General features: G+C 42.1%; 1 protein-coding gene across 1 annotated transcript in view; it reads right to left on the reverse strand.

The window, feature by feature from the left end:
- Positions 1–17,267, reverse strand: part of UBAP2 (ubiquitin associated protein 2) — a 147,688-nt gene that overhangs the window by 75,578 nt on the left and 54,843 nt on the right. The window contains exons 3-4 of the mRNA XM_011980029.1: positions 4,016–4,093; positions 1,451–1,561 (exon numbers count right to left, since the gene is read on the reverse strand). Coding sequence (XP_011835419.1) covers positions 1,451–1,561; positions 4,016–4,093 — 189 coding nt within the window. The remainder of the gene's footprint in view (positions 1–1,450; positions 1,562–4,015; positions 4,094–17,267) is intronic.

Genomic DNA, 17,267 nt, shown 5'->3' on the forward strand with positions numbered 1-17,267 from the left:
GTCTCTACCAAAAACACAAAATTAGCCAGATGTGGTGGCGCATGTCTGTAGTACTAGCTACCTGGGAGGCCGGGGCAAAAGAATCACTTGAACCCAGGAGACGAAGGTTGTAGTGAGTCAAGATCGCACTACTGCACTCCAGCCTGGATGGCAGAGTGGAGTTCCGTCTCAAAAAATAAAAATAAAAATAAATAAATATATATACATATAAACTATATTATATAATATTTAAATATAAATACATACACACAGAGAGCATAGTTTTAGGGCTGACAAGTGCCTGGTGTAGCTTTAGCTGCATCCTTCTTAAAATCCAAGGCCTGAGCTCATGAGCCTGCAAGCTCACCAAACTTAACCCAATATTCCAAAAAAAAAAAAAAGGCCAGGTGTGGTGGCTCACACCTGCAATCTCAGCACTTTGGGAGGCCGGTGGGCAGATCGCGAGGTCAGGAGATCGAGACCATCATGGCTAACACAGTGAAACCCCGTCTCTACTAAAAATACAAAAAACTTAACCGGGCGAGGTGGCGGGTATCTGTAGTCCCAGCTACGTGGGACGCTGAGGCAGGAGAATGGTGTGAACCCAGGAGGCGGAGCTTGCAGTGATCCGAGATCAAGCCACTGCACTCCAGCCTGGGTGACAGAGTGAGACTCTGTCTCAAAAAAATAAAATTAAAGGCCGGGCGCGGTGGCTCAAGCCTGTAATCCCAGCACTTTGGGAGGCCGAGACGGGCGGATCACGAGGTCAGGAGATCGAGACCATCCTGGCTAACATGGTGAAACCCCGTCTCTACTAAAAAAATACAAAAAAAACTAGCCGGGCGAGGTGGCGGGCGCCTGTAGTCCCAGCTACTCGGGAGGCTGACGCAGGAGAATGGCGTCAACCCGGGAGGCGGAGCTTGCAGTGAGCCGAGATCCCGCCACTGCACTCCAGCCTGGGCGACAGAGTAAGACTCCGTCTCAAAAAAAAAAAAGAAAAAAAAAAAATTAAAATTAAATAAAATAAAACAAAACAAAATAAAAAATAAAGAAAACTTAATATTCCACATAAGCAAATACATATACCAGCAATCCTGGTTTTCTGTTATGCTAGAGATGTAAGAAGTAATTAGAGGTGAGGACTGAGATGAAGAAACATAAGCAACAGAGCCAAGAGATGCTTTTCAGGTGAGGGTGGTGAAAATACACACAGGTCCAGAGATTTTTGGAAACTGTAAGGCTGGAGTAGATCACCAAGTTCTCCTTCAAGTCTTCAGATTCTATGACTTCATGAAGAAACCATACATACCAAAAACAGTCTTTTCAGGTAATCGTTCTTTCTGGAACTTAAAACAAATATGGAATGGCACCATAATCCATTCCATCCCCACCCCCAACCAAGGTGAAGTTGAAAATGTGCTATGGAATTGTAGACAAATGTAAACAATGCAAATCAATTAATAATACTTACTGTGTCTGAATTCCCTTCCAGCAATATATTGATAGCTTTGTTCACATCTCCATTACAATCATGTAGGGCCACTATGCATTCATCCTGATTTTTCCCTGTCACTTCCATAAGCTAGTGAATATATCAGAAAATGGTTAGAGGCAACCAAAAACTGGCACTTGATGTTAATATTAAGACTCTTCTATACAAATACAGAATTACATAATCCTTCTACATGAAGATAGCCTCTTCTAGACCCTGAGTTTACAATGAAGACACGTTTTATTTTTTTTGTGGCCATTCCATGCATGTCCTTTCACTAACACTGGTAGAATTTAACTAAAAATCAATCTTCCTCCAAGTTGACCAAGGAGCAGATCATTAATCAGCAGCACATACATACGTACCAACATTCTCAGAATACCCAAGATCAGGTATCTGAATAATCAAATTTAATTCAAGGACACAGGATTCCTAAACTTAAATATGAGGTGGAACTATATGAGTACATGGTCACCATTCATGGAAAATCCAATACAAATTTTTTGTCAGGGACAATATTCCACATATTGGCTTTCACCATTTGGATTAGAACACTTCAAAGGCCAGCCGCAGCAGCTCATGCCTATAATCAACACTTTGGGAGGCAGAGATGAGAGGATCACTTGAGCCCAGAAGTTCGAGACAAGCCTGGGCAATATAGTGAGACCTCATCTTTACAAAAATTTAAATGAGCGTGGTGGTAGGAGGATCGCTTCAGCCCTGGAGGTGAAGGCTGCAATAAGCCATGATTGTGCCACTGTACTATAGCACAGGAGACAGAGAGAGACCCTCTCTCCCCACCAAAAAAAGAAAAAAAAAAATCATTCCATATACGTACTAAGTTACATAACACCCTAAAGTCTTACTAGTGGAATTCTGCTACTATCACAAAACACACTCCTAGACATATTATTTTCTCAAGGATCTTCAACACGGTGCTATGCTTGAAGTAATGATGAAAGAAACTCTTCAGTTTATCATCATTAGCAAGGGATACTTGTTACTTAGTGTTTTCATCACTAGAACAATCACAGACTAGGCAAAATGCAGGTTTCTCAAGTATCAGTGAATAAACCTATGATTTAATATCTATTGCATTTTAACTACATTTAACTATTTTAGTATGTACTAGTTGAAGTTCAAAATAGCTTGATCCCAACATATCAAGTGATTTGTCTATGGTCACAAAGGTAATTAATAGCAAAGCTCATCTAGAACCCAGGCCTCCTCATCTCATAATCACAGCTCTCTGCACTATACCATTTGGCCTCTCTGCTTTCATCTTTTCATTTTATCAAGCAGCAAAAGTTCTGCATACTCTATAGCTTTCTGACGCTTCAGTCTTTGGATAGCTACTAATAAAAGTCTCATTTTTATCAATGATCTGTACTAAGTGAATGCCTGCAACATACAATTTTTAAGACATACAGTCAGCATCAAAATTACCCCAGTGGTCAGATTACTGACAGAACTAAAGTTGGAACTTAAATCTTTGAACTCCTGGGCCAATGCTCTATCTATACTATTCAGATAAAAGGCGATGTACTATATATAAGTGTATCTCAAACTGTATGAAGATCTCATTCCAGAGAAGGAAATCTATGATTTCTTGTGAGACAAGACAAGATTTCATTGTGAGACATTTACTCCAAAGAACAATTATTAGATGACATCTACTAAGAGTAGGAATATCTGGCACTGAGATAGGGGTTACAGCTTCGTTTCTAGAATCTTGATAAGAAACAAAGTCAGCAGAGTTGGAAATTAAGATTAAGTTATCAAAAATACCTCTTATTAAAGTTTGAAATGAAGACATTGCCCTAAAATTTAATTTTGTATTTTTCCAACGAGAGTATGAAATCACAACCATGTCTGAAATGGCAATTCAGGCCAGTAATCCTGTAATCCCAGCACTCTGGGAGGCCAAGGCAGATTGCTTGAGCCCAGGAGTTCAAGACCAGTCTAGGCAACATTGCAGGACTCTGTCTCTACAAATATTTTAAAAATTAGCTGGGCATGGTGATGAACATCTGTCATCATAGCTACTCAGGAGACTGAAGCAGCAGGATAGCGTGAGCCTAGGAGTTCGAGGCTGCAGTAAACTACGATAGCACCACTGCACTCCAGCCTGGGCAATAGAGCGAGATCATGTCTCTATGAAAAGAAATTTTTTAAAAGGTAATTCAGTTCATCCCTAACATTAAACAAAATTCCCAGAGACTGTGCCAAATGTTAGATATACTTTCTATGTATATACGTATAGGAAAATCTCAGTGTGCTTACAGAAATGTCTGGTTCAATGTTCACATGTAAACACTAATAACTCAGAAAGATTGTATTGTAAGGTAGGTGAACGTATTCAATTCTTTTGCTTGCCCACCAAAAAAGGTATTTAATCACAAGTCCAAAATCCAATACACAGATTTCAGGTGAGACTAGAAGCTAGAAGTAATACTTTAAAACAAAAATCTTTACTGAAATTATCTCTTTAAGCACAATCCAAACAGATTACAAAAATGATGCTATCCTTTGCCAGAAACATACCTGCTTAACTTTAGCTTCAAAATCTGAATCATTCTTATCAAAGATCACTTGAGCAAGACGCATCTGTTCAGCTGTTGCCTGGAAAGTACATACAATTGTTAAGGATTTGAAAACCAAAAGCTTAAGTTAGATTCCAAAATCTGGGTCAAACAGTTAAGGCTCTCAAGCACTAGAAACACTAAGTAAAAACAAATAAAAGACCCTGAATTTAGGCCTCTCAACCTGTTCTCATAGGAAAAATAAGCATCAAATTAAGTAACATAAAGGACCTATTCCTTTGACCAAATGACCTAAAGTTATTGTTCATCTTAACTGGCCATATGACTTATTTGAATTTTCTTTCCCTTGGCAGGGTCGGGGAAATCAGCTCAAAAGAAAGCAGAAGAACAAAAAATAATGAAATCTTTTTGGCCAGGCATGGTGGCTCATGTCTTTGGGAAGCCAAGGTAGAAGAATTGCTTGAGCCCAGGAGTTTGAAACTAGCCTGGGCAACACAGAGAGACCCTGTCTCTATTTAATTTTTTAAAAGATTTAAAAAAAAAAAAAAAAAAGGCTTAAAAATTAATGAAATCGTTAGAGGTAGTTGGTAGGCAAAAAATAATAAAAGAAAAATTAAAAGGTAATGCAAACAACTGCCCAGACACAGGCTTAGAACTAGACTTTGTGTCAACAAAGCTGTTGTCAGGTCTAAAAAGGTATGCTGGTTAGTTCTGAAGGAAAAAAAGCTGTATTTAGCTAAACTAAAAATATTTTTAAAGTTACTTTATCTTTTTTTTAATACACAATAATTTTGTTTTTCTGAGAGACAGGGTTTCACTATGTTGCCCAGGCTGGTCTTGAACTCCTGGGCTCAAGTGATCCTCCAACCTCACCCTCCCAAAGTGCTAGGATTACAGGCCTGAGTCACTGCATCTGGCAAAAGTTACCCTCCTCACAATTTTTTTTTTTTTTTTTGAGATGGAGTCTCGTGCTGTTAGCCCAGCTGGAGTGCAGTGCCGCGATCTTGACTCTGCAACCTCCACCTCCCAGGTTCAACTGATTCTCCTGCCTCAGCGTCCAGAGTAGCTGGGACTACAGGCATGCACCACCATGCCCAGCTAGTTTTTGTATTTTTAGTAGAGACGGGGTTTCACCATGTTGGCCACACTGGTCTCAAACTCCTGGCCTCAGGTGATTCACCTGCCTCAGCCTCCCAAAGTGCTGGGATTACAGGCGTGAGCCACCATGCCCAGCCTAAATCACAATTTCTTAAAGTTTTTATTTACATATTTATTTAATTTTTAAAGGTAGGGTGTCATTCTGTCCCCTCAGACTGCAATGCAGTGATGCCATCATAGCTCACTGCAGCCTCCAACTCCTGACTTCAAGAGATCCTGCTGCCTCAGCCTCCCATGTAGCTTGGATTACAGGTGTGCACCACCACATCTGGCTAGTTGCAGAAAACTTACTTCCAGTTACTTTTGTCACTCAAAATATTTTTTCGATCACATTACTAAGTTTCGTTTTCTGATGTTTTTAGCAACAAAAAATCAGAAAAGTTCTAAAGCAAGTTATTCATTTGTGGAGTGATTTTGCAATGTGCCAGTCTAGTTTCTTAGTTTTAACAAAGGTACTGTAATTATTACAACAGGGAAATTAGGTGAGGAATATACAGGAACAATCTGTATCATCTCTGTACAACAGTCTACTAAATCGAAAATTACTCCAAAATAGTTTAAGTTGCCTCGTTAACTAAGTCTATACTAACTCCCAACATAAATATTTAAAAAGCTGAACAGTTTACAAAAAGATCTTAGAGGAAAAAAAGCCATAAGGAACTAATAGACAGCTTTTATTCTCAGTTTTTTATATACACTCATTTCAAACAATCTTGACTAAAGTGGGATAAGGGGGAGTTGTTGACATTTTTTGCATTTTAAAGCACTTTTCAAAAGGCCTTTCCAGGCCATGTGGGTGGGTGATTATGCAAATTCCAGGTGCTTTGGCCTGTTCATCCCAACCTATGCCTGCTGAGACCTCAGTTTAACTGCCGCAGTACTGCTACATTATACCCAGAAAGACACTGGTACAGAAATTCAATGTCTACACTTATTAAAAATTACCACAATTGTTCCCTGTACATGTAAGGACCTTACATATACTCTCACTATCCCTAAATCAGACAATCATTTTCCTGAACCATAACAACCAAGAAATCCCAGTGCCACAGCCAAGAGCACCAATGTCGTGATAACTAGATGAAGTAAAAGGGAAAAGCAAAGCAAGAGATGAGTTTTTAAAAGATGGTATTTCCACATTACACATTTGGGTTTGGAGTAATGGTAACTTGTTATGAACTGTTAAAGTCAAAAATATAGAGAGAAACAAATCTCTAAGTAAAAAAGGTTTTATTTGGGAAGAATATATAAGTAGGATTACAATCCAGGACATACATACATACATAATAGGGTGGCCTCCAGTGTGTCCAAACAAGGTTGGGAGTTTTATTAGAAAAATAAACATGACCTAGTTTTGAAAGAAAACTCACTGGAACTACTAAAGCTTTCGGGAGCTGGTAAGCTCTGATTGGTGAGTGAAGACGGTTGGTAAAACCAGACTTAGAGTCACAAGAGTTCATCTCAACAGCTAGTAGGTAAAACTGGATTTAAGGTTACAGCACGTCATTGGGGCAGCTGGCTTGCAATATAATCCCTGGGCAAGCGCTTTGTGCCCCAAGCACTTTTTTACCATAACCCTTGGTCCACTGACTCTAAATTTAGTTGAGTATGACAAGATAACTCCAATTCATATAATCAGTTTTCACAGAATGAAAGTAGACTGTTGGTGTCCCTGCTGCAAGAAGCCTATATGAAGAGTTTGCCTGTTTTCCCTAATACTATTATTTTCTGCTCCCAGTGTTTCAAACCTAAAAAATGTACCGTACTCATTATCCAGCAGATTCAGGTAGCCTTGTTCCAATACAAGCACCACTGATGTTCATCCCTTCCCATCATTAAAGTTTCTTAAATTATAAGCTTTACATACCAAACACAAGAAAAATTGAAAAATCCATAAGGTGACCATCTAACACCAAAACTATTTATGTATTTGGTATTCATATTTTTTTCATTAAAAAACAAACAAACAAACAAAAAAAACAGGGTTTCACTCTGTGGCCTAGGTTGGAATGCTGTGGCACAATCACAGCTCACCAAGGCCTCGACCTCCCAGGTTCAAACAATTCTCTGACCTCAGCCTCCTGAGTAGCAACCATGGCAGCCGCCATGCCTGGCTAATTTGTTGTTGTTGTTGTTCCTGTTTTGGTAGAGACAGGTCTCACTGTGTTGCCCATGCTGGTCTCAAACTCCTGAACTCAAGCAATCCTCCCACTTCTGCCTCCCAAAGAGTTGCAATTATAGGCATGAGCCACCACACCTGGCTATTTTCCTCTTTTATCAAAAACAGCATATTTAACATACTACTACGTAGAATCACTCACAAACACACAACTTATTATGAATATCTATATCAGGTTTAATGCTACATGACAATCCACTGCATAGGTGCTTTTTTTTTTTTTTTTTTCTGTCGCCCAGGCTGGAGTGCAGTGGCACGATCTCGGCTCACTGCAACCTCCGCCTCCCAGGTTCAAGTGATTCTCCTGCCTCAGCCTCCTGAGCAGCTAGGATCCACAGGCACATGCCACCACACCCAGCTAATTTTTGTATTTTTAGTAGACACCAGGTTTCACGACGTTGGTCAGGCTGGTCTTGAACTCCTGACCTCATGATCTGCCCACCTCAGCCTCCCGAAGCGCTGGGATTACAGGTGTGAGCCACCAAGCCCAGCCTTACTTTTGAAGACAGAGTTTCACTGTGTTGGCCAGGCTGGAGTGCAGTGGCAAAATCAGCACTTACAGTTGCCTCCCAGGCTCAAGCAATCCTCCCACCTCATGCACTCCACCCCCCCGCCCACCAATTTACCCCAATAGCTGGAAATACAGGCGCACAACACCATACCTGGTTAATGTTTTGTTCTCAATATAAACAAGGTTCCACCATGTTACCCAGGTTGGTATTGAACTCCTGAGCTTAAGCAATTCCTCCACCTTGGCCTCCCAAAGCGCTAGGATTAGAGGTGTAAACCACAGTGCCCGGCCTATATCTTTCTTACTCTACAAATTTTTATTACTACAAAAACACTGCCAGAGATCCTTTTTTTTTTTTTTTTGAGACGAAGTCTCCTTCTGTTACCTTGCAGTGGCGTGCTCTCAGCTCACTGCGACCTCCGCCTCTTAGATTCGAACAATTCTCGTGCTTGGGACTACAGGCATGCCACCACGCCCTGCTAATTTTTGGTTTCGGTAGAGACAGGGTCTCATCATGTTGGTCAGGCTGGTCTTGAACTTCTGACCTTGAGTGATCTGCCCACCTTGGCCGCCCAAAGTGCTGGGATTACAGGTGTGCACCACTGCGGCAGGCTGAGGTCCATTCTTATACCCGAATCAGAACACACATCAAAGATAGCTTTTTTTTGTTTGTTTGTTTTTTTTGAGACACAGCCTTGTTCTGCTGCTCTGGCTAGAGTGCAATGGTGTGATCTCGGCTCAATGCAACCTCCGCCTCCCAGATTCAAGGGATTCTCTGCAACCTCCACCTCCCAGGTTCAAGCGATTCTTCCCGCCTCAGCCTCCCCAGTAGCTGAGATTACAGGTGTTCGCCACGATGCCCGGCTAATTTTTACTATTTCTAATACAGATGAGGTTTCATCATGTTATTCAAGCTGGTCTTGAACTCCTGACCTCAAATGACCCTCCTGCCTTGCCCTCCCAAAGTGCTGGGATTACAGGCATGAACCACCATGCACGGCCAAAGATAGATTTCTTTTTTTTTTGAGACTGAGTTTCACTCTTATTGCCCAGGCTGGAGTGCAGTGGCACAATCTCGACTCACTGCAACCTCTACCTGCCTGGTTGAAGCAATTCTAGTATCTCAGCCTTCCAAGTAGCTGGGATTACAGGCACATGCCACAGTGCCCAGCTAATTTTTGTATTTTCAGTAGAGACAGGGTTTCATCATGTTGGTCAGGCTGGTCTCGAACTCCTGACCTCAGGTGATCCGCTCGCCTCGGCCTCCCAAAGGGCTGGGATTACAGGTATGAGCCACCACGTCCGGCCCCAATGACAGCTTTCTAAGAATGAATACAACGAAGTAAAACTACAGGGTCAAATAAATGTCTACCAGTGTTAAAAGGAGTTTAAAATCATCTCCACAAAAATGCTCTGCACAAAGGCTGTAAAGATATATACTCAATGAGCCGTAAATAAGAGAACCTGCCTCCTCAAAACCTTTCCCAAAATGGGCATAATGAACTTTTTTAAAAAGCTAATTTAATTACTTAAAATGGCCTATATTTGGTGTAATTTTTATTTCTTAGCTCACTATTAAGACTACAAAATCTCATTTCTACCAAAAAAAAAAAAAAAAAAAAACAGAAAAATTAGCCAAGTGTGGTGGTAAGTGCCTGTAGTCCCAGCTATCCCAGAGGCTAAGGTGGGAGGATCACCTTAGTCCAATGAGGTCAAGGTTGCAGTGAACCAAGATGGCGCCACTGTATTCCAGCCTGTGTGACAGAACAACTTGGTCACCAAAAAAAGGGGAAAAAAGGAAACTTTAAGGCTGGATACGGTGACTCATACCTATAATCCCAGCACTCTGGGAGGCTGAGACAGGAGGAGACCAGCCTGGGCAACATAGTGAGACCCCCATCTCTACAAAAAATTTAAAAATCAGACACTTCTTGCATCACCTTTTTCTTAAATCCCACTGAAAACAACAGACGGGCATGGTAGCTCAGGCCTGTAATCCCAGCACTTTGGGAGGCCGAGGCAGGCGGATCACTTGAGGTCAGGAGTTCAAGACCAGCCTGGCCAACATGGTGAAACCCCATCTATACTAAAAATACAAAATTAGCCGGGCGTGGTGGCATGACCCTGAAATCCTAGCTACTCAGGAGGCTGAGGCACAAGAATCAAGTCTCAGCTACCTGGAAGGCTGAGGTGCGAGAATCGCTTGAACCTGGAAGGCAGAGGGTGCAGTGAGCCCAGATCGTGCCATTGCACTCAAGCCTGGAAGCCAGGGCAAGACCTTGTCTCAAAAAAAAAAAAAAAAAAAAAATCTGATAAAAGAATAACATATCTCTAAGTTTTCCTATTTCTTCTTTAAATTACAGAACTCAAGAAATAATTATTTAAAGAATACGAAATATGAAAATGGAGTCTAAACTACAAGGAATATAAAACTTAGCAATTAATGCCTCAAGGATAACAGAATACAACTGGGCAAATTTTTTTCCTGTAAAAAGGAAATAAAAGGAAAAAGAAATGAAGAGAAAAATAGGAACGGGAGAAAAGAAAGCAAAGTGTCAAACACTGAAGATAGGCAAAAGACACCCAACTTAAAGCTATGGACAATAAGCTGCCAAATAATAAAACTACAGTATAGATCCTTAAAACTAAAATTTAAGAAAAATGTCTGGAAAACAAACCAAAAAATGTGTAAATATGTCAATGAAAATACATTGTATTTGAGAATATCAATCCCTGACTAGTCAGTCCACACTAAGACATTCTTCAGTTTAAGAACTGGACTCTGGCCAGGTGTGGTGGCTCACGCCTGTAATCCCAGCACTCTGGGAGGCTGAGGTGGGCAGATCACTTGAGGTCAGGAGTTCAAGACCAGCCTGGCCACCACAGTGAAACCCCATCTCTACTAAAAATACAAAAAAATTAGCTGGGCATGGTGGCGTGCACCTGTAATCCCAGCTACTTGGGAAGCCAAAGCAGGAGAATCGCTTGAACCCGGAAGGCAGAGGTTGCAGTCAGATGAGATCACACCATTGCACTCCAGCCTGGGAGACAGGGTGAGACTCATCCAAAAACGAAAAAAAAAAAAGAAGAACTGGACTCTAAAAGAACAAGCATCCACAGGACAACTAGGCAGAAATGGCAAGAGACCCAGAAGAGAATGAAATTAGAGTAAAAACAAACTTGTCAAGAGCAATGCTTTGTGCAAGAAAAAAACAAGATAGGCACCACAGCTCACACCTGTAATACCAGCACTTCGGAAGGCTGAGGCAGGCAGGGTGCTTGAGCTCAGACATTTGAGACCAGCCTGTACAACACAGCAAAATCCGTCTTTACAAAAAAATACAGAAACTAACTAGTACAGTGGCATGCACCTGTGGTCCCAGCTACTCAAAAGGCTGAAGTAGGAGGATTATCTGAGCCCAGGAGGTCAAGGGAGCGTGACCGTGCCACTGCACTCCAGTCTGGGTGACAAAGTGAGACCTTGTCCCAAAAAACAACAAAAAAAAAGATACATAAAGAAAATGTGGGCCTAGCACTTAGAGCCAACAAAACTGATGTTCTACGCAAGTATAAAAGGTATAAATTGTGAACAACACCAAAGAACAGAAGGAATATTGTTCTCGTAATCCTTTCCAGAGGAATCAACAAAACCAATGGGTTCAGACAATCAAAATGACTAGAGAAACTGACTTAAGTATTGACAGTGACTACTAAACATATTATTATTGTAGAACTAATACTAAATGACTAAAGGGGAAGCATATACTATATAATGAGTACCTAAACAACGTAGACAGAGTACAACTGTTTTGCTGTTGATATATATAAAGGCTAAATTTTGTTGTTGATTTTGTACCCTGCAACTTCACTAGATTCATTTCTCAGTTCTAACAGGTGTTTGGTGGAGTGTTTAGGTTTTTCTAAATACAATATGTCATCTATAAATAAGAATATAATGTGACTTCTTCCTTTGCAATCTAAACCCCTTTAATTCCTTCTCTTGCCTATTTGCTCTGGCTAGAACTTCTAGTACTCTGCTGAAGTGAGGCCAGGTGCAGTGACTCATGCCTATAATCCCAGTACTTTGGGAGACTGAGGCAGGCAGATCCCTTGAGCCTAAGAGTTTGAAACCAGCCCTGTGGGTAACTTGGTGAGAGGCTGTCTCTACAAAAAATAAAACATGAGCCAGGTATGGTAGTGCACACCAGTAGTACCAGCTACCCGAGAGGCTGAGACAGGAGGATCTCTTGAGCTTAGGAGGTCGAGGCTACAGTGAGCCACGGTCACATCATTACATTCCAGCCTGGGAGACCCTGTCTCAAAAAAAAAAATAGCCTTCATTATTTTGAGGTATGTTCCTTCCACACTCAAGTTGTTGATAATCTTTACCACAAACGGATGTTGAATTTTTTCACATACATTTTTCAATGTTTACTGAAATGATCATATGTTTTTTTGTCCTTGTTTTTCTTTTTTTTTTTTTTGAGACGGAGTCTAGCTCTGTCACCCAGGCTGGAGTACAGTGGCATGATCTTGGCTCACTGTAAGCTCCGCCTCCCGTGTTCACGCCGTTCTCCTGCCTCAGCCTCCCGAGTAGCTGGGACTACAGGCGCCCAACACCACGCCCGGCTAATTTTTTAAATTTTTAGTACAGTCAGGGTTTCACCGTTTTAGCCAACATGGTCTCATCTCCTGACCTCGTGATCCGCATGCCTCGGCCTCCCAAAATGCTGGGGATTACAGGTGTGAGCCACTGCGCCTGGCCTGTCCTTGTTTTTCTTAATGAGATGCATCCTATTCATTGATTTGCATACGCTGAACCATCCTAGTGACACAATTATTTTAAAAGGAAGAGAGCCGGGGCCTGCGCGGTGGCTCACGCCTATAATCCCAGCACTTTGGGAGGCCGAGGCGGGCGGATCATGAGGTTAGGAGATCACGACCATCTGGCTAACACGTGAAACCCCTGTCTCTACTAAAAATACAAAAAATTAGCCAGGCGTGATGGCAGGCACCTGCAGTCCCAGCTACTCGGACGGCTGAGGCAGAAGAATGGTGTGAACCCGGGAGGCGGAGCTTGCAGTGAGCCGAGATCCTGCCACTGCACTCCAGCCTGGGCGACAGAGTCTCAAAAAAAAATTTTTAAATAAAAAGAAGAGGGCCAAGCGCGGTGGCTCATGCCTGTAATCCCAGGACTTTGGGAGGCCGAGGCGGGTGGATCACGAGGTCAAGAGTTCGAGGGCAGCCTGACCAACATGGTGAAACACCGTCTCTACTAAAAATACAAAAATTAGCCAGGCATGGTGGCACGCGCCTATAATCCCAGCCACTCAGGAGGCTGAGGCAGGAGAATCACTTGAACCCGGAGGTGAGTTCAAAATAAAGCCCAAATGAACTGAACCAAAGTTCCCTCAAAAAAGGATGCAAAAAATATCTGATTAGATATTTGCTCTATCAGTTGATTTCAAGTCAACTGAAATACAGCTTGAATAAGGTTAAAATTTCTAAATTCAGAAAAGATACACAGGAAGAAAGACTGATACAGACCTTGTTCCTCCAGCAGGGAGAACATAAACATCTGTGTTTAGTGCATCAAATCCTGATGCCACTGATGATACTTTATAAAAACAAGCTAATATTTATGGAGGCCTCTGAAATAAAGGATCATCCCTAATTTCTCCATACCCAGAACTCTGGTAAATTTAAAAAACAGTATTGGGAGTGGGAGAGGGAGAGATTGGGGTAAGAATGGGGAAAATAAGGTGTTAGTATTAGTATTGCTAATCTTAGAACGTTCTATACACAAAAATGGGACACAAGGCAGGGCGCGGTGGCTCACTCCTATAATCCCAGCACTTTGGCATGCCAAGGCAGGTGGATCACAAGGTCAAGAGATCAAGACCATCTCGGGCAACATAGTAAAACCGCATCTCTACTAAAAATACAACATTAGCTGGGCATGGTGGCGCATGCCTATAGTCCCAGCTACTTGGGAGGCTGAGGCAAGAGAATCGCTTGAACCCGGGAGGTGAAGGTTGCAGTGAGCCGAGATCACGCCACTGCACTCCAGCCTGGCGACAGAGCAAGACTCATCTCAAAAAACAAAAATACAAATACAAATACAAAATTAGCCGGGCTGGGGATGGGGCATGCCTGTAATCCCAGTTACTAGGGAGGCTGAGGCAGGAAAACTGCTTGAACCCAAGAGGTGAAGGTTGCGGTGAGCCGAGATCACGCCATTGCACTCCAGCGTGGGCAACAAAAACAAGACTCTGTCTCAAAAAAAAAAAAAAAAAAAAAAAAAGTGGGACACAGAAAATGAGTAATTTTGGGATAATTTAATTCTACCACCTTCTGGTTCCCTTTGAACCAGGATTCTGTGTGGAAGCAATAAAAACATAACACAAAAGAAGTTAAAAACCCTGTCATCTACTGGGTGCAGTAGCTCAGGCGTATAATCTCAGTACTTTGGGAGGCTGAGGCAGACAGATCACCTGAGGTCAGGAGTTCCAGACCAGCCTGACCAACATGAGACCCCATCTCAAAAATGTAGTAAAATAAAAATGCAACAGAGATCATGTCTAGACTGCTAAGCGTAAGATATATACTATCTAACACCTTACAGAAAAGGTTAGGCAATCCTTTATGTAAAAAGGTGGCCAGGCGCAGTAGCTTCCGCCTATAATCCCAGCACTCTGGGAGGCCAAGGCAGGAGAATCACAAGGTCAAGAGATCGAGACCATCCTGGCCAACATGGTGAAATCCTATCTCTACTAAAAAAAAAAAAAACAAAAATTAGCTGAGCACAGTGGTGCGCGCCTGTAGTCCCAGCTACTTGGGAGGCTGAGGCAGGAGAATGGCTTGAACCCAGGAGGCGAAGATTGCAGTGAGCCAAGGTCCTGCCACTCCACTCCAGCCTGGCGACACAGCGAGACTCTGTCTCAAAAAAAAACAAAAGTTAACATTTAGGATAGCTGGGTGAATATATCGATCTCTATCATTCTTTGCAACTTTTTTACAACTCTTAGAATTATTCCAAAATAATTTTTCCCTAAAATATTGGTGGTTTTTTCTGAGACAATCTTGCTCTGTCACCTAGGCTGGAGCACAGTGGCACAAACTCGGCTCACTGCAACCTCTGCCTCCTGGGTTTAAGTGATTCTTGTGCCTCACCCTTCAAGTAGCTGGGATTACAGGTGCACACCACTACGGTCAGCTAATTTTTGTATTTTTAGTAGAGATGGGGTTTTGTAACGTTGACCAGGCTGGTCTCGAACTCCTGGCCTCAGGTGGTCCACCCGCCTCAGCCTCCCAAAGTGCTGGGATTACAGACGCAAGCCACCACACCCGGCCATAAAGGTTTTTTTCTTATAAATGTTTTTAAAAATATTTTTTATGGAGACAGGGTCTCACTATTTGACCCAGGATGGTCTTGAACTCCCAAGCTCAAATAATCCTCCCATCTCAGCCTCCCAAAGTGTTGAGATTACAGGTATGAGCCACCGTGTCCCGGTTCAAAATGTTTTTTATTAATTGGTAAGCCAATAGATTCAAGCACTTATGCTACCATATAGTATAAGAAGTTTGTAATTTTTGTAGAGACATATCTCACTATGTTACCCAGGCTGGTCTCGAACTCCTGGACTCAAGCGATCCTCCCACCTCAGCCTCCCAAAGTGCTGGGACTACTGGAATGAGCCACCATGCCCAGCAGGGAACAACCGCTTTATGTATGTAAATATTCCATGTAACACATGAAAAATAAATGACATATATTTCCTTTTTTTTTTTTGAGACAGAGTTTCGCTCTTGTTGCGCAGGCTGGAGTACAATGGTGCCATCTCTGCTCACCGCAACTTCTGCCTCCCGAGTTCAAGAGATTCTCCTGCCTCAGCCTCCCAAGTAGCTGGGATTATAGGCATGTGCCACCAGCCTCGGCTAATTTTGTTTGTTTAGCAGAGACGGAGTTTCTCCAACTTGGTCAGGCTGGTCTCAAACTCTTGACCTCAGGTGATCCACCTGCCTCAGCCTCCCAAAGTGCTGGGACTACAGGCATTAGCCACCACACCCAGCCGGAAATGATCTGTCTTTTCTAACAAGTTTTGTATTGGCCTGTTATTGTGATTTTAATATGGATTTCCCTAAGCCTAAAGAAGTAAAGGATCTTTTCATGTACTTGCACCACATATACCTTCCTGAGTGAAATTTCATTCAAATCTTTTGTCCTTTTTTGAGATAAGGGTCTTACTCTGTCACCCAGGCTGGAGTGCAATGGTACAATCACAGCTCACTGAAGCCTTGACCTCCTGGGGTCAAGCAATTGTTCAACCTCAGCCTCTCAAGCAGCTAGAACTAAAGGCTCCTGCCATCCCATTCACCAATTTTTTTTTAAATTTCTAGTAGAGACAAGGTCTCCCTATGTTTATGTTGCCCATGCTGGTCCTGAACTCCTGAGTTCAAGTAATCCTCCTGCCTCTCAGCCTCCCAAAGTGCTGAGATTACAGGCATGAGCCACCATGCTCCACTTTTTGTCCACTTTGTTAAATGTGCTATTTCCTTATTTCCTTATTTTTGTTTCAAAATTTTGTGACAAGTCCTTCATCAGATGCAAACATTTTCTCCTGATCGGTGGCTTGTCTTTCCATTCTCTGAACAATCTTTTGAAACCATAAGTTTTCAGTTTTCCTAAAGTCCAATTTATCCATTTGTTCTTTTATGGATCATGCCTTTGTTGCTACATCTAGGAAATCTTTGACTAAACCAATAGGATGAAGATTTTCTCCCATACTTTCTTGTATAAACTTTAAGCTTGGGGTTTTCAGTCCATGACCCGTTTTAGTTTTTGTTTTTATGAATGATTTGCATATTGGTATACAATAGTTCCCACACTATTTACTGAAAAGGCCATCCTTTCCCCTCTACATTGCCTCTGACTCTCAAAAATTGGTTGTCGACATATGAGTAGGTTTATTTCTGGACTCTCCATTTTATTTCACTGTCTACCTTTATACCAATTCAAAACACTAGACATGGCAACCAAGTGTTGGTGAGGATTTCACGCCAGCAGAACTGGAATTCTGCTGGCAGAAAAGCAAATGGTTCAACTACTTTGGAGAATAGTTTAGCTAGCTATTTATGTATTTATTTATTTATTTATTTATTAATTTATTGAGACAGGGTCTCATTCTGTCACCCAGGCTGAAACGGAGGGGTGCAACCTCTGCTTACTGCAACCTCCACCTCCCAGGGCTCAAGCAATCCTCCCATCTCAGCCTCCTGACTGGCTGGGACTACAGAGGCAGGCCACCACCTCTGGGGAATTTTTGTATAGGAAAGGTTTGGCTATGTTGTCTAGGCTTGTCTCAAACTCCTGGGCCCAAGCCATCTGGCCTCCCGCCTCAGCCT

This window comes from Mandrillus leucophaeus, unplaced genomic scaffold (genome assembly GCF_000951045.1).
Source record: "Mandrillus leucophaeus isolate KB7577 unplaced genomic scaffold, Mleu.le_1.0 Scaffold208, whole genome shotgun sequence".
Taxonomy (NCBI): Eukaryota; Metazoa; Chordata; class Mammalia; order Primates; family Cercopithecidae; genus Mandrillus; species Mandrillus leucophaeus.